This window comes from Cydia amplana, chromosome 7, assembly GCF_948474715.1.
Source record: "Cydia amplana chromosome 7, ilCydAmpl1.1, whole genome shotgun sequence".
In the NCBI taxonomy this organism is placed as follows: Eukaryota; Metazoa; Arthropoda; class Insecta; order Lepidoptera; family Tortricidae; genus Cydia; species Cydia amplana.
This window is the reverse complement of record NC_086075.1, coordinates 9038684-9064055: the sequence shown is the minus strand read 5'-3', so window position 1 is coordinate 9064055 and position 25372 is coordinate 9038684. Positions and strand designations below refer to the sequence as shown.

The following is a 25372-nucleotide window of genomic DNA, read 5'->3' as shown; positions in this document are numbered from 1 at the left end:
ATGTCTTATAATAATATCTTCATAAAATTGTTCAGTATCCTCAGAGTATAGACATAAAAGAACATTCTGTAGGTATATTATATAATAAGCCTATATTGTTTAACTAAGTTCGTTAGTTCACGAGGAGTATTTATGGTCGCCCAAAGTGGTTCCACGTGCAACTGTTTAATGTGTATTCTCATTGCTCAGTAATAAAGTAGAAAAATCATTCAATTTTTTTTAGAGTATTAGGAGATATAAATCCCACCAAAAACATTATCATGTAAAATGTTGCCAAGACGAAACTATAAGGCTCGCACTGACAAAAAGTTATCAGATATCTTGTAGAGCCAAGCTTCTAACTCTACAGGCCCTACCTTCACAGACTCTACACCTTAGTCAAAATATGTGGCTTCGTCACATAGGTTTAATTCCGGAAAATCCCTTTTCCGAGTTTTTCATCCTTTACATTTTGCACAAATAAGGCCAAGTAAATTGTCAGCCCTACACTTGAAACGCGCAGTCGAGAACCTACTTACTTGCCTTGATTCTATTGACTTTAGGAGTTAGGTTTATGCGGAACCCGCATTGGCCCACTATTTCCATATTTATAGAGTTCCGCTCTCGAACCGAAACAATAAATTGCAGAAAGGGCGAATTAAATCTACCCCAGTCATTTGTGGCAAACTTAACTAAGTCTCTAAATTATTGCTTAATGCAATTACTTATTTCGGTGATCGTATTCCCATACCTACACACAGTTCTACGACCTGTCATCTTCTTAGAAGATGATTTGAAACACTGGTAGTTGTAGTCGAATGGTGGATTGCAGCGGCCTAACTGGAGTCGTTAGTTCGAACCCCGGCTGGTGCCTATAACCTATTGCCTATGGTGTTATTTTCATTGCAATTCATATATTTGTGACGGGTAATGTTAGAAGGTTATAGGTTAGGTTTTGTTTTTGTGTTCCATTGCGGTAATTAAACTTAATTGTTTGTATATCTTAAGAAAACATAAGTGCAGGTATTAGGTGATGAAGAAGGATTACATTTTTCAAGTTGCCTAATAGATATGTTCTCACTGCACAGGTGAAAAATGTTGTGTACTACACGAGATCAAAGTTATTTACATCTCGTGCGCTTTTGAGTCCCTTACTACGCTCAAGATTCTAAATTAGATATTCTAGAGAGATCTATTATAGAATCTTTCGCTTGCACGGGACTCAAGATATATCAAACTTTGATCTCTTGTTGTACAAATAACTATAGTTTAGCAAGAGTCGTTTACCTGGTATGGTATAGGTGACCCTGGTATAGGTAACTAGTATTGCCCAAGCCTTTTGGGTAAAGTCCGAAAATTTAAATAACATTAATCTGTATTCGGCTTTTACACGTACACTTCTAGGTCTACCCAAAAATGTCTGGGTAATATTATGTGTTGCATCATCACTTCTGACATTACTCTACCAATGTTGGGTAGACCTAGATGAATACGGGTAAATGCAGAATACAAATTAAAGTTGGTTTAATTTTCGGGCTTTACCCAAAAAGCTTTTGGGTAATAGGTATACCCAGGTAAACTTAACTTTACTTAACCTTATAGGATTGCCCGTAACATTTAAGTAAACTTAAGTTTACCTGGATGTACTTAGCCAAGCCTTTTGGGTAACGCCCAAAAAATTAACTGAAGTTTAATTTGTATTTCTATAAATTGAATTCCTATAGTCCAATCAGATCGCGCAAAATGAATTATGAGAAAATACTGTACCGTGAATTAATGAGCAAATGCGCGAGTAATATTTAAATCTTGTTATTGTCCTCCGTAGTTTTCAATACGTACCTACATATAGGCGATGATTAAGTAATAATGAATGTTCAGTATTAATAAAATGGAATCGCTATAAAGCTCAACAGAAACAGAAGTTATTCGGTGTAACGATTTACATTTACATTTATATTTATATTTACCTACGTTTTTATTCTGAATTCATGTACCCATACAATGAATTTGAAATTAAATTGTAATGGTATTTACATACCTAACAAAAACATATTATTTAGGTTAAAAGAACGCCAAATTAAATTAATACTTAAAATCCGCCCCTATACCTCTATTTCTTTGTTTAAAACTCAATAAAGACTTTTTTATCCCCTTAAAAAGTATATTCAGTTCAGCTCAGGCCTCCGCAAATATGTACCCACAAGTAGCGTATTTCGGTCGGGAAATTCATTTAGGCGAGCACTAGAGGGGATATTGCGTTGTTTAGACCGCACTAGGCGATTTCAATATCTCGTCGAGGCAGAACGTTCCACTTTCATCGTGGTCTCCGTTCGGTACTTATTTCGTATCTTGTAGATGGTGGAACCAATTTGCTCTCGAATAGGTTTAAATTTTTCTATATGGTTAACTCTGAAAACAAATAAGCTAGTTTCCCACGTTACCTAGAATTAAATTTGGTATATGTCTACCTATCTTACTTATAGCAAAAAAGATTACACAATCAACTAGGTTCACATAGACTCATTTAGACGATTTTGTATCTTTTAAGGAGTTAAGCTCGATAAGGTTATTTTAGAGTTCCATTTGACTATTATATCAGATCCTTATATAATCACAAGATGATAGCTTTTTAAATTTTTTCAAGTAAATACGACAAATTTTAGTGCGATTGGACGCAAAAAGTGGTTAAAATGTTGATTGCAAACTTACAAACACAATATCGATGTCAATAAAATAAGTCACTAATTACTAGACAAAGCTGCTGTAAAAGCTTGTTTTTGTCAATTGCTTATGCTTAGCGTGTTATTAAATGCATATTTTAAACTCAGCCGGCGTAAGGATAAAGAAAGGACCCTCATCCTGCCTTTCTGGTATGAATATATTTTTATGTAGGCCATCGACATAATGGCTTCCCCCGAGAGAGCTAAACGCAGGATGCAAGGATCAAGAGTCAGTGTAAAAAATTAGAAGCATAGCCCAATTCGAGTAGGAAGTACGCCTGTAGTAAAAATAATCAAATGGAATCAAATATTTGTTCGCTATACGTAATACGTGTTCGATTGACGAACAAAACGCGGGCATTTCCGAACATGTTTGACAGGGTACCTACATTCATTATACCTAACAAATAATAAAAACGTTAAGTAACAAAAATGTGAAATGTGAAGTGGGTGGCGTTTCCATATCCTTATTGAATTTATTATATTAATTTATTTAATTGAATTATTAAACATTAACAAAAAATATGTCGGGTAGAATATGTGGGCACGAATCAATAACTTAGGCACATACATAAGTATAAGCTTTATGTCACTTTGGGAAGACATTTTTTGATTTTCAGTTTGTTACACTTACTTAGGTATTCTCTTTTACTGTTGTGTAATAAACTTACAAAGTGGCATGAAAATGTTGAATTCAATGTTTCCTAAAGAAATTACGTGCAAACACGATCTAGAGCTGAAGTGGCGTTCGAACTTAAAGTATTTCAACTTGATTTGAAATGAATTAGACATTACTGCCGGTACGAACTAGAATAACTATAGAAGTCTGACTAAATAGGGCTTAAAACTGATCCCACGGGTATTGCGCCGCGACTCGACTGTACAGTGCAAATGTTGACGTCGTAAAATTGCAATGCCGCGTAGGAGGTTTGACATTATATAATTTTATTTTACCCAATCAAAACTTTAAAGACAAACACTTTTTTTAATAGTGGGAAATCGCAAGCTGTGGGCGGAGTATATTTATAGAGAAGGTACGAGTTTCAGTGATAGGTACGAGTTAGATTAGTGTCAGTCATAGGGACCGTTTTTCGAAGACAAAAATGTACCGAAAGCTTCGTCTTTCTCTTTATATACCTATTTCGTCGCAGTGTAAAAGTATTTCAAATCAATATAGACGGAGAGTCTTCAAACGTTTACCGAACCCTGGTATAGTCAAATAACTAGAGTAGTTTCGTTACTCTCATTATTATTTACCGTAACCGTAATATCAATTCAAGATTTCATTTTCAAAGTTTGAATGCTGTTTCCTAGTGAAATGCTGTTAGTGCGGCGGAAACGGTTTAGAAAATAGTGGCGGTATACGTAAATATTTCCGCTGTAAACCAAGGCTCGCTCATAAAGTGCTGGGAGCGTATACATGCTTGCACATTTAAGGTGACATTCCATTTCCAACTGCAGCTGCACTACTGCTCCGGCATTACTGCGGCGGCCTGAACGCGTCGGTCTAACTGTCAATTTCCATAGTAAATTGAATGACAATACCGACTGCATGTAATATGGTCATTTTAACGTATTTCCGACCGCAGCTGCACTACTGCTCCGACACTACTGCAGCGGCCTGAACGCGTCGGTCTAACTGTCAAATTCCATAGTAAAATGAATGACAAGCCGGACTGCACGCAGCATGGTGATTTTCGCGCATTTGGTGTATTCTTGCAACTGCGACTGCAGACCGCACGTCAAATCTGTCACTGCACTGAAATGTCTTGGTCACAGATATCAGTAGTTCTAAGCAAAGAGGATATAACCAACTACGTTCTAAGGAGTTTATAACACCCAAGGATAAACAATCCCGATAGTAGAGTCTGTTCGGAAAGAGAAGAGTCGTGGAATGTATTTGGGTGTTAGTACTAGCCTAAGACAAATATAATATGCTTCTCCCTGTCTATGTTTGAAATGAGACAGTCCCTGGCCAAACTATATTTTCCTAGGTATTAGGGGCAAAGCTTTGTTTAAAACCAAATTGATTCACGAGATAAGCAAATGGTTGAAAAAAATAAAATATTGACAGTTGCGGTGGTTTCAAGGCTTGAAGGTTAAATAAACTTTGCAGAGTACCTACAACACAGATCATCACACCAACACGAGGAAAATATTTATTATTCAGATTAATTTATTAAAAGTTATTTATATCAGCCAAAGTCAACGAAATAGCTTTCTTCATAAAGGATTTATTGTCTGGCCCGTCAAATTTTACATGGTCTGGTCATTAACTGTTACTGTCAAGAGCGCCATCTCCCATGGTCACCTGCAACACAAGAGCAATTATAAGATTTCAATTTGCGACTGGACTATAAAATATAAAGTGTAAATTGCTCAATTATAGCACTTACAAATGCATTTATTAATTTACAGTACATATGGCCCTATTTTCACGCACTAGTGCGTAAAATAGTACTTTTCGTGCGAGGTCAAAAATTTAAAGGGCCATATGTACTGTAAGGGTCTCCCCATACTTATCGACGCGGATTCGGCGAAAGCCGATAGTAAACAGCATAAACAGGTAAGGTTCGGTTCGGCTCCGTTCGGCCGTCGACGGCCGACGCGTCGGCGTCTTTTTCGCTCTTATTGCGTGGACATAAAGTTTCATTTCTATTGGCATTGCCGATTCCGCGTCGATAAGTTTGGGGATACCCTAAAACGTTGTTCGATACACGTGCGAATAGGTAATTCGCAACTCGTGTCGATTTAAAACACTCCCTTTCGAATTTCCTCTTTTTCGCACTTGTATCGAAAATAACTATTATACCTTTATACCTTTAGGTACCTGAAGAAAGTAAAATTGCTTTAATATTGAACCTCAGAAAGATAAATCTGTAATATTTTGCTAATACCGAACGACGTGTCACATCGCCTTCTCCGGAACCCACGAATCACTTTGCAGAAACCAATGAAAGACCTGGAGACGTTTATCGTAGAATTCTAAATCCAGCCGGCAGTGTCCGCACGTTTCTGACAGCCGAGTACCTACTCTCCACTGACTGACACTGCCGGCTGGATTTGGTTGGATCACGTACCTACGTGATGTAGGTGGATCAAGTGCACACCCCGTATACTTCACAAGCTACATGAGTCCCGCTCACGTCGGGTTGCTGTGTGCTGTTGCGGTCGTCACGCATTTAGCCAAGAAGATGGGGAAGATAATTTCGAAATGTTAGCTTACCTTAAGTAATTTTTCCTCTGCATTAATTTCATTTGGGTGTATTTAGTCAATTATTAAGCCTCAAACACCGTTGAATTGCTTTTCATTTAATCGGTAATATTCCCTGAATCACAACGACAATTCAATATCAGATTTTATTGGTAGCAGTCTTCGACTGCCTCTGACTCCCGTAGAAAGGCAATCTGGTCTTCTTTTTCGTTAGCATGTAGCATTATTGTAACTTGCTTTTTCTTGTAAAATATACGAAAGTAAATTAGTATTTTTATTTATATGTCTGACACTGACATTGATTGACAAGCAACACGAACGCTGCTGCGACTGCACGACGCAACAGCAGCAGTCGCCGCCGCTATCGCCGCTGCAGTAATGTCGCACCAGTAACGCCGCAGCAGTAGTGCAGCTGCAGTTGGAAATGGACTGTCACCTTTACGGAAAATCTTGCATATAGTACATAGCCCCAGAAATACGAGTAGTACAAAGTATGTAATACTGGGTAGTATCTCCCTACTTCAATAAATAAATAAAAATGTCTAGAGTCGGACCAATAAAAGTCTGCAGCGGATTTGATAGCCCACGCAGTGCAAGTGTTATGTATACGTCATAATTTCATAGAAGTTTGACGTTTAAAATAACACTTGCACTGCGTGGCCTATCAAATCCGCTGCAGACTTTTCTTGGTCTGACTCTACCGTCTTGAGAAGGTTGGTAAGAAGTTATCATGGTCAGTTACGGACAGGTTTAAGGCTTGGCTGCGTGAAGCTGATTTGTGATATGTATAAGTATATGTAGATGTAAAATATAAATTATTTTTACTCTCAAAACTCAGCTACTTAAATACGTTCTTCTAGAAAATCACCGCGCAACTTCATAACCCACCGTTTGAGACAAATAGTAGATAGTGACATTAGTGACGGCCAAAGTGGCCAATATCGTAACACACCTTTGTTGCCACATAAATAAGGAAGTGACACGATATATTTGGCCACTTTGTTATTATCTGTTTGATGCTGACTATACAATCGTTACGTCACAGTGAAAACTTTGTACTTTGCCGTATTTTATTATGGTTATATGTACAAAGTTAAAATTTCGTAGTATTCTATTTCGTAGTAGGTATTATTAGTTCGTTTCATGTTAGTCTAATCTTTATAACAATACATATGTAGGTAGGTACTCTAAAGTTCCAAGAAGGTCGGCTATTATTTAATCGTACGTCCCTAATATACAAATAAACACCAAATACTTAGCTTTGTAATGTAACTGACTTTATTAGCCACTTACAGTTATAACAAACAAGAAATTTGAAAGGAGCTCTCAGGAAAGGAAATGAAAATGAAAGTAGGGTAGGAAAATTCGGCTGGTTCTATTTGTATTTTGATCATGCCTTAGAGCCCCATTTTCCTGGTTACCTATTTGAAATTACACCCGCCGAAAATCTATGTTGTAATTCTGAAATTATTATTCTTGGCCCGTAAGTGTTTTGGGGAAACAGTAAAAATGTAATAGGTATTACCGTTACATGTAAATGTTAGTTTGAGAACAATCTAATAGTATATAAATGACTAAATCAGAAGTTAAAGGTTGTAATTGTATAGACTAGGATATTTTGGAAATTTAATAAATAAATTCTTCCTAAAATATCGTATATATATTGTAAAATATATCCTATATATATTCTTTATTAAGTTTAACTGAGATTATTCAGTTTTAAGCGAATTTAACAGCGAATCGTGTAAACTAGTAGGTACCTATTGCATTAATTATTATGTGAAAAATATAAATAAGTAGGACTTAGAAATTTAAATCATACTAATACAAATACAAATGCATTTATTTCATTACTTTTTACATCAGTTCTTAGGTATAATATAAGGGTTAGGTAGGTAATTAGTCCATCTTAGGTATATGGAGTAAGTAGGTACCTAAGTATTTATCTAAACATTGTGCAACAAATTGTGTAAGTAATGAAAAATGTGCGGGTACAGCTTGCTGAATTTAAACCCGCCTTTGGTCAGCTAATTGGAATGGTATTAAAATTAAATAATATTTAAATTATGATATTCACATAAAAAAACAAAACATTAGTATGTAACAAATAGTTTCCTTACGGGGTACTTAATACAGGAACAGTATAGCATATGTTTCGTGTGGTTAGTATTTAAGTACCTAAAAGTTAACTTTATAAATCATATCGGCTTGGTAAATCAATTTCAAACAATTGGGCTTTCGTAATATTATTTCGCTATAAGCCGTAACTTACGTCTCCGCGCGCTTTTCTTATAAAACAAAATATACTGAGAGTACAACTCGAATTTTTAAGTCACTAAATAAGAAATGATCTAAATATACGATGCAGTAAACGAACTAAGAGTAGGTATATTTTCTGTTTTTTTAGAATAGGTACAACGTTAGGCAGAGAAATTAAAATAGACTCCCACCACTTTACCAGACTTTCAGAAAGTTGAATATTTTTACGGATAGCCAATTTACTTCTGGTTTCCAGACGAGTATTTTTAACGTTCCCTATTAGCTAAGCGGTGCGTTACCAAGAAATTATACGTTATACTTGAACTATTAAATATCAGGTGAACTGTTTTCTTTCCAGTCACCTAACATTATCTCTCCTATACTAATATCACTCCAATCATCAAATTCTCATGTGACATTTGACCCGCAGTTCGAGCACGATATTATTCTCCGCAATACTCTGGGGGAATATGGAATATAAAATGTGTGACGAGTAACTCAAGCCACGGCCGTGGCTCCATTACACCACATCACATTGACAAAAGATTCGTTTCTATATCATGTTATACTTATAACTTACATGCAACCAGAGACAAGATAATGATAATGGGACCGTTTCACAAGCGTCTCTATAAGCTGTATTGCACGCAAAAATTTCTTTACCCAGAAGAGACCGTTTGTAGGTATGTATTAGAGATAAAATTTCAGTCAGTAACCATGACAGTAAAGGATGAGCCACGTTAGACCGGACCGGGACCGGGCCGTAGCTTCCGGCGGCGCTTCGTTTTCTATGGAAAGCACCACGTGATCACCGATCAGCCGTCATAGAAAATAGGACGCCTCGGCCCGGGCACGGCCCGGTCTAGCGTGAGTCATCCTTAAGGCGGTCTTTACATTAGATGTGCATCTGTTCGCTTCTCCGGTGTGCGAATATCGCTATACGTGCAATGTGCATAGTGCCAAAAACTGTTGTGTCGCCAAAATTATTTCTGGTTTCAAGGATTATTATTATTTTACCTATGTATGTTAGTCTGTTTCTATGATAAGATAAGATAAAAGATAAAAGATGGTTTATTCAAATAGGCATAATTACAATGCGCTTGTGAACGTCAAATAAAGCTAGGTAGACTGGCTCCAACTGTACACCTCTGCCCCGAGAAGATTTAAGTCCCCCCTCAATTGGAGGAGGGTATCCCAATATGGGACCGGCAACAAACTCGGCGGGACACATCTTAAAAAAAAAAATACATCTTATAATTAACATGCATTACGAGAAAATAAGTAAAAAAAATACAATTTAAATTACTATAGAATTCATGCAATTATACACATAAGGTGTAATACAATTTGTATGGAATCATACAAATACGTAGCTCTTTCAGAATATATGATGGGCTCTATGGGCCTTAGTTACCTGATAATAAGTGATATTCATTGATTTAATTGATAGCATGGTCTTGTTCACACACCAGGGAGGCGTTCACACATATTATTAGGATCGTGGCTTTGTATTACATTTGACAGTCTTTATTATTAACTTTTATCTGACGCAGCTCAACGTCCATAAAATAAGTCATAAATCTACCTATTAGAAGACGCTGTGACAACGCTAATAGGCATTTCATTTCGTACAGACCCTTATCAGATCCTCATTTGAATAATAGATGTGACGTAATAATTTATCCATGCCTTTATGCATAGAGGTATGAATCTTATTAAACGTAGCAGAAGAAATTGTGGGTATTTTTTTTTATCCGTAACTTGCTTACTACTATCAATCCTATAATCCTAATGATAAGAAAGGTTAATCCTCCAATCAAGATTGCATACCTACGTTATAGGTATCATATTATGACAAAAGGTAGATGTGGGTTACCAATATGTACCATTATATAACTTAATTAATAACAGGTGGATGTGGGTTAGGCACCAATACCATTATAAGTCAACTCAACCATATTTTCTCAAGTCAAATAGGGCCCTAATGCAGCCACGGCACAAAGTGAAGCGAGGCGGGTTCTTGGATTACGTTCATTGTTCACTCGGAGAACACTTAGTAAGGCACAATCTCCGGCTCTAGCTTTTAATTACAATTTTTGAAGCACATGGAACTACATTACCTACATGAACTAATTTTATTGAAACGTGATAATGTGAACAGCGAACTCTCATACCTACATTCGGTCATAGTTTAGATAAAAAAATAAAAAAATAAAACGTTTATTCAGAAATATTGCTTACAACTAATTACATATATTCTTCTGCCAAACCACAGACCGCCGTATTCGAACTTCAAGATATTCACAAGAGACGACACGTACTAGATCCATTCTAGATACGTTATAGTTTAGGTTTCAACTAGTTCTCTTTTGCAGCGCAATTCGGGCAACCAATGTCACTTTTACTATAGATCGTGTTGGATATCTATTAGATTTGAATTAGATCTCTAAGTAATATCTTGTGGAAATCGTTCAAGAGTATCTCCAGAATCGCGGAAATGTCAAATTTGACAGGTTAGATCTTAAACATATCGTTATCGTATCTTGGCGATGTCTAAAAGATATCTAACAGATGTCTATTACAAAATCCGAATCGGGCCCCGAGTGGTTTGTTGGCAGACGAGGCAGATGGAGAACGTTAACCCTTATCTTGGCATTGTAACACCCGTGATACATGGCACTTTAAAAAATCTAGCAGGTTCACTTTATTACCTAACAAAATAATTCTGCCATAAATATGTCGAGCTAGTCTCCTTAATTATAGAAAAAAAATAATAGACACAAGTGTCATTGTAAATTAATAAATAATAATCAAAATGGCGCCACGTAAACAACAGATTTCGTTTCGCACTGGAAGTTTGCACTTATTTCTCAGATTAGTATATATTTTTCCATAATTTACATTTTGATGCATTAACTACATTATATTAACTATTAGTGCATACATTTTACATTGCGGTCGAATTTAAAAACATTTAATACACGAAATCTTTACATGAAACTGTTATGTATTATATTTGATACATTGCCAAGAACTCAGAAATGTATTTGTGAAAAGGATTGTATTACATTTAATACATTGCCAAGTTGTCGTCAAAACAGCTTTACATGATTTTTTATTTTTTATTGATTTGTGGGGTTACAAGACATGCTTCAAATATGTCATATTAGTTTTCGTATTATTTAGTTATTGAACTTTGTTTTTTTTTACTACTAGATGTTAATTAATTGTATTTTCGTATGCTGTAGCATTATTGCTACGCCGTAGCCCGTAGCGCGGAAAAATATGTTAAGGGGAAAAAATGCCCCCTAAGTAACAAAAAAGTTTTTTTTTTTACTTTTCATAATTTGTTTATTTTTCCTATTTACACAACTTTTTGTTAACGAGTTTTTAAAACTTTACGGGTTCTAATTTTTCTTCCCTGTGATCAGGTATTCGTAGATATAATCTATTTAAAAAAATAAATAAATAAATAAATCGTTTATTCAGATGAAATAAACCCTAACATACATATTTTTTTCTTCTGCCAAAATGCAGGACAGCTTGTTGGCAGAGGGAACTCCCTTAAAACATAGATGGGTAAACTTAGCTAATTAGGCAATTGCCTAATTAATTATTAACAGTAGGTACATCTTATTGCTTATGGTGGTAACTTTAATTTAATTTTGTCTAATAGAAACATTTTCATTTTAAATTTAAACATCCTAAATGATTTACATTCCCTTATATCATACGGTATTTCGTTATACAATTTACAGATTTTCGGTGATTTTTACAGGTGTAATAGTCATCTGATGCTTTGGATTGCGTTTAATTAGCAATAAATGATGATTTCTGTTGCATTACATGTTTTCTTTTTATTAAAATCCACATTTTTCTTCTAAAAAGTAGGTACCTAGTTTGTCGAGGGATTGGCATTGTATCAAATATGATACATATGATTTTCCGAAACTGGAAAATCCTGGATTTTTTCCTTATTTTTTAATAGTCTAGTATGCTCAATAGGTGACCAAAAACTAAAAAAATGTTTATATTTAAGATATTTTGAGCCTTGCCAAGATAAGGGTTAATGAATAATTATGATTGTAGGACTTACCGTATACTTTTTCTGATTATATCCTTTAAGTGTCGACATGATTTTATAAAATAAATACACAAGATGCATAATGATTTTTTTAATTCATTTTTGGCAAGGATTGGTTGCCTTTTTTATTTACCACGAGGGTTCTCTTTTCGCTCAGTCATTAAAAATTGAAGTGGACATAGCTAAATGCCGTAGGTAATCCATTTTTAAATCACGGACGCCATCTTGCGACGTCACGTACCATCAAAAACAATGTGGACCTTTCTGTTACTCGTAAAATTCAATTTACAAAGTAAAGTTAAGTACCAAAACGCTTACATTTGATACTTTGTCTTAATTACGTCACACGGCTGCTTGGCAATACCCTGAACTTGTGACTGGTTTAATACTCCAAAATTTACGTTGAATTAATTGTACACAGTCTTACAGCTTCATAGTTTAGCTGTTTGATTGTACCTAGTTATTTTAATATATTGTGTAAACCAAAGATATAGACGTAAGAAATAGTTATAAGTAAAAATATTTGTACACCGTCTTCACGGTAGAATATGATGGAACTTGCATTAATTCTAATTTAAGATTACATCAATGTACCATATTCTGACAAATAAATACATTACATTACATTACATAACAATACTAATTGGTTTGTCTGTATGCGCTTCAAGCTCATAAATAATAACCTCTGTCCATGTGATAACTTTTCAATTCAATCCGTTAAACACCCACTTAGTAGTACTAGACTGTTCAAAATCTAAAATTACAAGATTATCACACACTATGCTGCTCTAACGTATGCTATTAACAGGTCGTACCCTTTTTAATAAGACCTAAAATATCACCTTTTCACGAAAATATAGACAGAAAAATAGAAACACAGTAGGTAAGTAGCTTTTAGCGCCAATAGAAAATAAAGCACAATAGCTTTTACCGCCAATAAATGCTACATAATCAACCATCCTCTCGTATAAATAAAACATGAGTTTCATCGGGTCCAATCATCCACAGATTGATATTTACACCAACGAAGGCCTGCTTCGTGAATTAATTTTTATTAGTTTACTTAGCATAAGTAGTAACCTAAACAACGACACTAATTATGAGTTACGACAACGTTGGGGCAAACGAGAATATACCCTTCTAAGGGATTAATTAAACTACCGTTGGTAAAGGTGAAGGAAAGTCGGTGCTTTCTACAGGAAAATTGCAACGAAATGCTTTTGCGAGCAATAATCGAGCTCCGATTAGATGACACAAGACAAAACTAACGGCTCTGTGTTGTAGAAAATCACGATTCGAAATGCATTTGGAGAAAAATACAAAATTCACGTGAATTAGTTGGAAAATACGATCTTTAAAAAATAACACCCGTACAGCGGATAGTCGGACAATTCAAAAGCAATTTATCTCAAACTGAGACGCAAAAGCTTTGTTCGCGTTTCGCTCGGTTAAGAAAAACTGCCATACTCTACCAGGGTGTCATGCGATTCTACTTATTTATTGTATTGAACTACTTACCATGGTTTGTACTAAATCTATTACTATTAAATCAGACGAAACGCCGTTCCACGCGCATATGAGAACCGCATAAAACAATCAGAATTAACTTCGCAACACTTATGCTCTTTTACTAAGAAGCCGATTTTTTGCGAAAACCGTAAAATTGGTATTTTATCTTTCCTCTTCGTCGTATCATTCTTGACAAATTGGTCGGGTTATCATTTCATTATATTGACAAGCTTTGAAACATGCCGCGCCACCATTCCGGAACACTTTATACATAGGATATATAATTGTGGATAATCAACTATCCAACTTTACTTCAACTTCACCTCCTACTCAAAAACACATTGCACTTGCACACATCTGGCGGCCTTATCTGAAAAGTTTTTCCTAGCCGAGAACTCAATATACGTAGCCATCTTAAAACAAAAGTTGCTTAGGAAAGCTCTCATTCATGCAGTTTTTGGAAAATAAAAGTTTAACCTTTCCTTCTTTTTAATTAAAACAGAAGCTTCTTTATAAAATTTTAAAAATTTGTCCGCAACCATACTTCCACTATGAATTTAACTTTAGGACATTTTCGGTCGTCGGTTATTATAATAGGTACTATGTTAAATTTTCATCTAAAAGGACACATAACTAAAACAAACCTAGAGACGTAGATAAGCAACGCATAAAAATAAATGGTATTAAAAACATTATTATAGAATACATATTATATGTAATGTACCTAGTATGAAACTTTGATACAATGGCCAATGTTTTGTCTTCGTCCATTAATCAGGGGTTAGGAAACATCCAAAACGTCAGCCAATATACCTTTTCCAAGTCGAACTCAAAGTAACAAGACTGTCATCTTCATAACTGCAGCTACTAAGAATGCAGTAGGAAATAATAAATCGTCCACGAGTGCACCACCTTCGGGTGCATTAGCATTATTCAAAACTTCCCCCGGAATACGCGATCGTTTGCAGAGGCGACTGCCATTTGGGTGCATTTTAACGATTCACTATCATGTCAAGTAGTTTTTTGATGTTCTATAAGGTCTTTAGGGTTTTCTAAAAATATATCAAGTTTGTCTGGAAAAGAATTACTACCTATCCGTATACAATTTCAAAATTATGATCTGTCTCCTGCCGCAAAGATATAAGTAATGGAATACAATAATTTCACATAGGTACACATTTCAGTTGAGAGTTATTTTCTGAAGGTTGATGCTTTCAAATAAATTACTTTCCGGAATTATAAATCTAAGGTTTATTCGGGTAATTCCGGAAATCGGGTAATCCCGAAAATCATTGTAAAATCACTCATATTCCGTTGTAGTAAGAGTCAGCTTTCGGAATTATCCGCCACTTTAGTTCATTTGGAAATACCCGAATACACCTTACCTACCTACTTACTCTATAATCCGGTACGAATTTGCAGAAACTTGCGGATCTGATTTGCAGGTTGTAAATACATATTTTACAACGTGTGCGATTGTAAATATTTGTAAGAGAAAATGTACGGGTAACTAGGTACCTGAAGTTAAACTTAGTTACCGGTTTGAATAAAGTAGAATAGGATTTTTAAGTAATTAAAACCTTTGATTTACTTTAGATAGGCCTTTACTTAATTAATGGTTTTTTGTAACAAGGGGGCAAAGTTGTTGTTTAACCGTTCGTGCATTGATACCCGAGCAAGCGAAAGATTCCAAAATTGAACCACGAGCGTAGCGAGACATTAGACATAGCGGGGTTGGTGGAATGGTAAAAGTTGCTCAGTATGTTGTACTACAATATTCACCCCGTAAATTATTGCAGGTGACTAAATTTATACCCTGTATGCTGATTGATATACATAATATTTAACTAACTCTATTAATAGCTTCCAGAAATCTGGCTCCACTATGCTTATCCACCAGTATCTGTTTGAACATTACCGGGTAAATTATTAACTAGGTACAGAGCATCTCACAAACACAACTGTATTTAATTATTTATAGGTAAGTCAAAACATTACAGGTTTATTTTTAGGTAGGAGATTAGTACTGACATTTTACACGCCTAGGTAACGTCAGTTCTGCGTCTAATGGTAATTATTTATTTAATAATTGTAAAGTAGGGTTATTTGTACGTTTGTATGTGTTTCGTACGGGGCCCGGGGTCCAGTTGTTTCCCATAAAGTTTTGAGTCATAATGTATTGTTTGTCATATTATCATTAGTCATAAAACTGAAACCATTTCAGGATTTTCGTTAGGTTATCCTATAGATAGGTTAGGTTAGGTTTGTTTTATGGCAATCCTGAAAAGTGACCAAATGAATTAAGACTAACGAAAATACGGGCAAACAATACATTACGTATGGCTTAAAACTATTTGGGAAACAATAGAGACCCGTTTCGTACCTTACACACAGACAAGACATCCTCCGTATATAGTGGCAGAGGGGGTAGCGTTACTATGCTCAGTCCATAGTAACGCTACCCCCTCTGCCACTATATACGGTAGTTTTACTCCATCTTCGAGTCAAAGTGTCAGAATCCCGTGCCGTGATTGGTCCGTGTCTTTGAACGGACCAATCACGGCACGGGATTCGCTCACCTCGTCCCCCCGCACCCCCGTATTTTTGGCAGCATCGGTTTCATTAAATAATTGCTCTAAACTCCGTCTAGAGGATTCCTAGTCTATGACCTTACACAACTTGAGCTGGAGCGAATGATCATATGCATGTAACGTATAGGTACGTATCTGATATCACTACTTGACGAAGCACCTAAACAGTCTGTAGGGATTGGTGCTTATCGCTATTACTTGAAGTGAGATTGATCGTGTCCATGCCTATCCTCTCCCAGAGGCCTATAAAAAGGTCTCCTGTTCCATTCTAATTTGAACTTTGTGTTGACGAAATAAAATTTTATTTTGCTTGGCATTGTTTGACGGGCGGCTAGAGGCTTTAGTCGGACCAAGCTAACTCTGCGTGGCAATGTTATCATGAATGTCATGGAATTATGTATAATGATACTGCCACACTTTGTTCAAGATTTTTCACCCCAAGCAAATTATTTAACTTTTTTGAAATGTGCATAAAAGTTGGCAAGAACATAATTATGTCAAATAAAAAAAGCGGCCAAGTGCGAGTCGGACTCGCCCATGAAGGGTTCCGTATTTAGGCGATTTATGACGTATAAAAAAAAACTACTTACTAGATCTCGTTCAAACCAATTTTCGGTGGAAGTTTACATGGTAATGTACATCATATATTTTTTTTAGTTTTATCATTCTCTTATTTTAGAAGTTACAGGGGGGGGGACACACATTTTACCACTTCGGAAGTGTCTCTCGCGCAAACTATTCAGTTTAGAAAAAAATGATATTAGAAACCTCAATATCATTTTTGAAGACCTATCCATAGATACCCCACACGTATGGGTTTGATGAAAAAAAAAATTTTGAGTTTCAGTTCGAAGTATGGGGAACCCCAAAAATTTATTGTTTTTTTCTATTTTTGTGTGAAAATCTTAATGCGGTTCACAGAATACATCTACTTACCAAGTTTCAACAGTATAGTTCTTATAGTTTCGGAGAAAAGTGGCTGTGACATACGGACGGACAGACAGACGGACAGACGGACAGACAGACAGACAGACATGACGAATCTATAAGGGTTCCGTTTTTTGCCATTTGGCTACGGAACCCTAAAAAACGAATTAGGTACTCCACTGCTTGAGAAAATAACCAATTATAAAACTAGTCTCTTACCCATTAATAAAAGTTTTGAACGCCAAGTTGAGTCTAGACCGCTAGCGAGTAGTTAGGTTCACACAAAGTAAACCCAATTTAAGTGCTTTTATGAAAGGTCAAGTGACTAGTGAGCAGAGCAGGAAGTAAGAACATGATAACTAGCACATTTACGAATTAAGTAACTATGACGTAAAAAAACTTAGCAATTTGGGGCCGTAGCCAAGATAACAAACATAACAAACAGGTAGCTAGGTAAATCGACAAACGCCAATCGAAAAGTAAAAATGCATCGGTGTGGTATGGTAGATGTAACGAAAAGTAATGTCATCATTTTTATACATCATTTAAGTAAGTTTCGCGTTTTATACAAACAGTTATCACTTGGCTAGGGCCCCTGGGAACAATAAAAAAAGGGAATTGGTTAAAATTAAATTAATACTTGAGTCTGCAGATCATTTATTGAGCAGTTTAGATCTACATATTATAGTATGTAGATAATTTGTTTTGATAGACGTTCCAAATAAACATATTATGTAATTGTATCAATATGATTTATATTTAGGTCTATCTATACGTAGGTATAATCGATTAAACATCATTTTTAGACCGCGCAGGCATATAATATTACCTAAAGAATTACACTAGCGATCCAAATAAACAACTAAATTATCACATTTGACAGCGGTCTTCCATTTATTGAAATATTTCAAGGTGTACCTTTACTAAATTTTTTTTTATATTTATGGGTTTTCGAAGCCGTGCAGCAGTATTTATCTCCCAATAGACACAGTTGACCCGGAATTTCCTCCGTACTTGTAAGTCATCTGGGTTACAATACAGGCAATACAGCAGCGTTAATCGAAAATGTTCGTAAAGTCAGTCAAATATGTCAAGGTGTTCATTTACTACTAGCACATCTACAGGGCAGTCCATCATGTTGCTCATTGTTACACCATGTACAGCACTTGTCGTACAGCGAGCAAAAGATGTCAGGTTTATCTCCAGTGCTTGTATTCGGGTTAATACAGCATTGACCGTGCAGGGCCATTTGCACCATTCTTCTTACAATCAGCCAAATATGTCAGGGTGCTCTTTGACTACCTCCGACTCCGCGGGGCAGTACATGAGCAAGTTGCTGACCGTGCACGGCCGGTCGCAGCACTCCTTGGCTACCTGCCGCCGCACGCGCCGCCACCGCTTCAGCCGCGCGCGCTTCACGTGCTCGTGGAGCTCTTCTGGGACTAGCTTATCTGTGGGTAAAAATACCTTTACTGAGAAAATGGACACATACCTAATTTGTAATATGACTAATGTAAGGAGATTAAGAAGCCCCCGTAAAGCAATCACGTTAAATATTAACAAACGTTAATTATTGGTATATTTTATTATATTGTAAGTCCCTAATTGTATTTAAAAATCACTTTGGGAAAAAATATCTCTAGATAGCCACGTTATTTCTTACTCAATCCCAACACAAAGAGAAAGATAAGCTGATACCGCAATACTTTAAATCACAATATTCACAATGCCAATCCAGCATTCTACGCCAAAAAGAAGGCGTTGAATCGCGCTTTCCATTCTTTAGTTTGCATTCAGCGACCTTTTTCTGTCCCGCAAACTTTGCCGATTGTGCAATTGTTGAAATATAGCTATCCCAAGAACCAGTCAGCGGAACGCCACCCTAGCCTGACCTCTATATTTGTATAGGATTTAATTGAACATGTCACTTGATGCGTAAATTGTTTAATTTCCGAAATAGCGTAATTTAATTGAAATATTCAGTTACTTTTATGCAGCCTTGATGTGAAAGGCGGTAAATCCTTAATTTCCATATTTTGGTTAAGGGTATAGAAATGTCAAAGTTGCTGGGTTAGGATATTTTAATATAACGTGGCCCCAGGCACAGGTGGGTAGAATCAGAAAGTTTTGCAAGGTCCGGGCAACCTTCAAAAACAGATTGGGATTTATTTTCACTTTTTAAATCTTCATTGACAAGACTCCGTTTTCCAGTTGCAACTCTTGTGCGAATCGCAAGAACTTACTTCGGGGCGATATTACATACCTTATATATTTATTAAATGTTTCTTGTAATAAATATTTATCAAATTGATATTGTAATTGTTTACCTACTGATTAAACTGCCTAAACTGCAATTAATAGCTACTTTACAAATAATTAAAAAATAAACGTCCGTTACTACATCGAAAACGCCTTGTACTCGTATAATTAGGTATATTGTCATAAAATGTACTTAAAATAACAAAACAGGCGTTCCCAGGTCATGCCGAGTTGAAGAATTATTGAATTGATATGTCTCGGGCTAGGCAGTATCGTATAATAGAATGTAGTGAGTAGCAGATAAAAAAGGTAGGTAGGTAAAGTGTGAATGACATGCTATCGTCTGGGAAAAGTACTTTCAGTGGCTTCCTCCGGTCAAAGCCATTCAAAGACCTACGCAGGAAAAAAATATGTACATAGGAATACTGAGATTATCATGTCTAGTGTAGGTACACCAAATAATGTTTTTGTGTGTTCATTAGCTGCAATTTCTATAGATTTCTATAGAACACGATCTTAATTATGTAAAACTTTTGTATGTAGGTAGTTTTGTTATGAATAAAATTTTATAGATTTTTATTTGTTTAGTTATTGTCATTTACCTATCATTAAAAAGCTCAGCTTACGTTAGCATTTTCTAATTTTCTAAATACAACTGGGTCATAGTTCCAGCTCCAACCAACTATGTGCCTACTTTGGTGGACAACTTTTGAAGAATTGAACCCCGGTCAGGTAGAAACCCGACTAATGAAAATGGTATAAACAATAAGTATATTACAGTATTTTCACACAATAATTTCAAACAAACCCTCGAATAAAGCTCTTGGGAAATGAGGACTAGGACACCCGCTGAAGCACAAAGTACCCTTTAAGGCGCTCCCGATTTATCTATCTATACATATAATAAAGCTGAAGAGGGTCGAAAGTCTGTACATGGAAGATATTCGAAAAAAAGTTGGTTGGGGATACTTAGAATCGATAACAGAACACGTTCCAACAGTTTTTAGAATTTTTGTCTGTTTGTCTGTTTGTCTGTTTATCTGTTTGTCTGTTTATCTGTTTATTTGACCGCGCATCACGTGAAAACGGCTGAACGGATTTTGATGCAAACTTTACTAATCTGTCAAGAAAATCCCTGGCCCTATTTTAGGCTAGAAAAATTCAACCCCTAAAAGGGGGGGTGGCCACTACACTCAATTAAGTTATGTTTGCACCTGAATCTTATGGCGCTAACATAAGTGGTGCAAACATTTTTTTTGTGTATGATCTTTGTAAAAAAAAAACAAAAAATTTCTTAGTCAATGTCAAACGTCTTTGCAAATACATAATAAATCACATTTATAGACGGGTTTATCGCGGGTCTATTGACAATAATTAACATTATGTGAAGTGGGTGGTTTGAAAATATGATGTCTACCCCAAACTTTTTCATACACTTTTAGTCGGGTAGTTGCACAAATCTCTGTTTTGACATTTTGTTGGGACATCAGTTAGCCGCGACCACGACCAGTGAAACCTGTGTCGAAACGTCGGTAAATAAAGGTAATAAAATAAATTTCGCGTTAGACCCGTCTATAAATGTGAGTTAATATGTGATACTGGAGAGAGTCGTACGTCTATACTTATCTACACATGCGCGGATATTAGCGGAAATCGAAAGTGAACAGGCAGTATATACCTAAATCCATTAACACTGTCTTGGATGAAGGCAACGTCACAACAGACCCTCTGGAGTTCCTCATTGAGTGCTTCAGGACTCCCAGCACACACATTAACCTACATTAATACTTTTGTTCTGTGTTTAAGCACTGACAGCCTGGACGCTTCGGGCCTTCCGCCCTACGCGGAGCTCGGCTTTCGGCCTTCGCACTTAGACACTTATACTATTGTTCTGGGATTAAGCACTGACATCCAGGACGCTTCGGGCCTTCGGCCCTACTAGGAGCTCGGCCTTCGGCTTTCGCATTAGATATCCACGCCAAAATTCAACCATTGCGGCTGTGTCCCTGACATAGCCTCTCTCAATTTTTTCTATCAAAAAAATTCGCGCTCGCTACGCTCGCGTTTTTTACTTTTAAGGTTAAGCCTACTTTGATAAAGGTGGCATTCTGAGCACCCTACCGAGCGACTACTACTACGACTTAAGCATTGACATCCTGGACGCTTCGGGCCTTCGACCCTACATGAAGCTCGGCCTTCGGCCTTCGAAATTAGGCACTTATACTATTGTTCTGTGTTTATATAAGCACTGACATCCTGGACGCTTCGGGCCTTCGGCCCTAATCGGAGCTCGGCCTTCGGCTTTCGCAATTAGACACTGATACCATTGTTCTGTGATTAAGCACTGACATCCTGGACGCTTCGGGCCTTCGGCCCTACATGGAGCTCGGCCTTCGGCTTTCGCATTAGATATCCACACCAATTCGCGCTCGCTACGCTTGCGTTTTTAATACGATTTTAAAGTTTAAGCCTAATTTGATAAAGGTGGCATTCTGGGCACCCTACCGAGCGACTACCACTACGATTTAAGCACTGACATCCTGGACGCTTCGGGCCTTCGGCCCTACGCGGAGCTCGGCCTTCGGCCTTCGCATTTAGACACTGATACCATTGTTCTGTGATTAAGCACTGACATCCTGGACGCTTCGGGCCTTCGACCCTACACGAAGCTCGGCCTTCGGCCTTCGTATTTAGACACTTATACTATTGTTCTGTGCTTAAGCACTGACAGCCTGGACGCTTCGGGCCTTCGGCCCTACATGGAGCTCGGCCTTCGGCTTTCGCATCATTTAGATATCCACACCAACGTTTCACGTAAACCATTGCGGCAGTGTCCCTGACAAAGCATCTCTCAATTTTTTTTTCTATCAAAAAAATTTCGCGCTCGCTACGCTCGCGTTTTTAATACGATTTTAAGGGTTAAGCCCTACTTTAATAAAGATGGCATTCTGGGCACCGTACCAAGCGACTACGACTTACGCCAATTTTTTTTATTTAAATTAAAAACTTATAATTAAACATTTTTTTACACTGTTAAAAGTAATCCCCGGTACATACATGTATGTAGATATTTAGTTGTGCATACATAAACATTACTGTAAATAAAGAGTAAATACTCGGCCTCAAGTTTTTGATATCTATAATATTCTCCTTTCGATAATCTTACTTCTAACTAATATAATATTAGACCTAAATTCGTAAAGTTTGTTAGGAAGTATGGATTTCTATGATATTTGCCATGGACATGATTTGGATAGATACAGTCAAGAACGTAAAAATACAAAAGTTGTACTGTATTGTCCGTTATACACCTACTACTCTGAGTGGTTTAAATCACGTCTAATATTGGAATAAGGGCGAAAAAAACTATTGGTTTTGGAGTGTAGTTTTCTTTAGTGGTACCTACACCTACCTAATTGTAAAATATTTTATCTGGACTTCAGTCCGCTAATCGTATCCATCTGTCACTTTACTTCAAGTTCCGCCTCCAGGGGAGAGAAAGAGAAATTAGGGATGAATTAGCTTACTGACACAGACCGAATTCCACGCGGGCGGAGCCGCGGGCACAGCTAGTGAAAGATAAATACAAGCTTTTCTTACCTATCATTATCGATGAACGTGTATCTCTCTTCACAATTTTGTAGATATTATTGCATAAGTTCGCTATCATCTGCGATAGGCGATGGCTGCATTTATTGACAGAGTCGGACAACCTGATGAGTGGCTGCGTTTCATTTTGCGCTAGCGCCAATAAATTATTTCCTAATAATACCGTTATAATAAATAACTGAAACAAAACAAAACAAAGCATTAGATACACGTTATTAAATAGGTATGCATACAGTAATAGTATACTAGGTATGGTTCCAAATAAGCTTTCTTCTTAATAAGTAACTTACGAAAAGCTTTTACTTAGCGTCACATATTATAAACTAACTTTGAAAATTCTAAAATAGAAACTTAAAAATACGCGTCTTAAAAAAATTACATACATATTGTAACGAATTCATTTTTGGCTGATTTTGGTTGCACCGGCACTGCACGGTCGCTCGGTCTAACTAACAACTGTCCAATGGATCAAACATCTCCACGCGGGCCTAAAAATAGTTCCCGAAGGTCCATAGTACGGAGTTACTTAAAACTTGTTTACATCGATAACGTTTACAAAACAACAATTATAATTATGTTTGATAAAACTGTCTAAACGTCTCCTGATTTATCGGTGTTGCTGAGTGGCTAGACTTGAAGAGAAACGTCTGTCATCTAATAATAATGTTATTTATCGTTAGCTATTTTTGTCTTTAACATCTCTCGCATGTAATTAAGTCCTTACTGAAAGTAACAAAACGTTTATTTAACGTAAATAGTACAAACTTAATACTTAAGTACCTTATAAAATAAAACAAGTCCTTACTTATATTATTAAACTTAGCTCTTATCTGTTTCACATTAGGTACCTATCATTAGTCTTAATTAGGTGTTAGTTCTGCATACTACTTAACTAAGTACCTATTGATCTAGAAAATATACAGCTGTTTAGAATAATCTATACCTTTGCAGTAAAAGCTTGATACCAAATTGTCGAAATGCCTTAAAAGGCAGTTTAAAGGCTTTGTTTATCAATTGCAATAAGTATCGAGTCGTCTAAAGATGTGTGTGTGGACACAATTTTATCTGAGTGTGTGTAATTTAAATACATTCGCGTCTTCTTATATTGAGACATTTAACTGGTACTCGACCATGGACTTAGTCCATGTACTCGACTAATATTTCGTAGTAAAATGTATATCACGTTACAATCATAGAAACACAACAGTTAGTGCCAACGGCGAATCTCTGGATTGTTTCGCGAATCCCTTGGAGTTTTACATTATAAGTAGTTTTCTTGTATATAATATGTATGTAGTACCTAATACGTATTAGTTTATCATTAGTAAGTATATTATTGTACCTATTATAAATAATATTATTTAATCATATTTTTGTGTAGGTATAAACATATTTTATTACGTTAATGGTTAAAATTTCTCCCTTCTCGTAAGTTATTGAAATAGTATACATATCTCTGTATGACCCAATGGTTGACTGGTAGAAAATGCATTTTGGCATTAAGTTCGCCATTTGTACATGTTTGTGCAATAAAGTATGTAACTATAAATAAATATCAGTACAAGTGAACACATGACTTGGAAAATGGAGCATGCTTGAGTAGGGCACACAAAACATGCATCAGCAAGCACTCATTACATTTTGAATCTTCTACCTTAAATGGTAAGGTCCATAATTTGTCAATAAAGATATCTAAGATATCATCAACCACATACGATAGCCCCCCAGTGGTAAATCGTTGTCGACAGGGCTACGTCGTTCACAATACCCAACTCTTCTCATTCACTTATCTTCAGCCCAGCCAGTATGACTTAGATCTCCAACTATGCACAGTAGTTATGTATCTCGATATCAATTTATGTTTGATTGAGCTTACAGCTAAGATAAAAGATTTGTGAAACAAGTATCAGTGCTCGTGCACTGCACATAGCAACAGCGTCTATCTAAGGTCAAGTGGCCGGAAGGCGACGAATAACCAACGAGTACTATAGGTACGATTGGACAAGGGTCGGCCTCTGTTGACCCAGACTATTTGTCACACTGGTTATTGCTCTGACATAAAAACAACATCAGGATGTGTTTATAATTAGAATGTATTTGATAAATGTACATTTCTATTTCTGAAAGTTTAAGTGAGTTCGTTGATTTCATGTGTATGCCACCGTAAAAACCCGTTTCTAGTTAAAACGCGGTGTTTTTCCTAGTTAAAATTAGTTTTCCG

The 25372-nt window shown here is 36.3% G+C and overlaps 1 protein-coding gene across 1 annotated transcript; it reads right to left on the bottom strand.

Moving 5' to 3' along the window:
• Positions 1-18352: 18352 nt before the first annotated feature.
• LOC134649845 (bombyxin A-3 homolog) lies at positions 18353-23782 on the bottom strand. Its single transcript, XM_063504681.1, has 3 exons — positions 23535-23782; positions 23143-23329; positions 18353-18734 (listed from the first exon to the last, which is right to left on the bottom strand). Exons 1-3 carry the CDS (start codon positions 23550-23552, stop codon positions 18553-18555), a joined length of 387 nt encoding a protein of 128 aa, XP_063360751.1. The 5' UTR covers positions 23553-23782; the 3' UTR covers positions 18353-18552.
• Positions 23783-25372: the final 1590 nt, after the last annotated feature.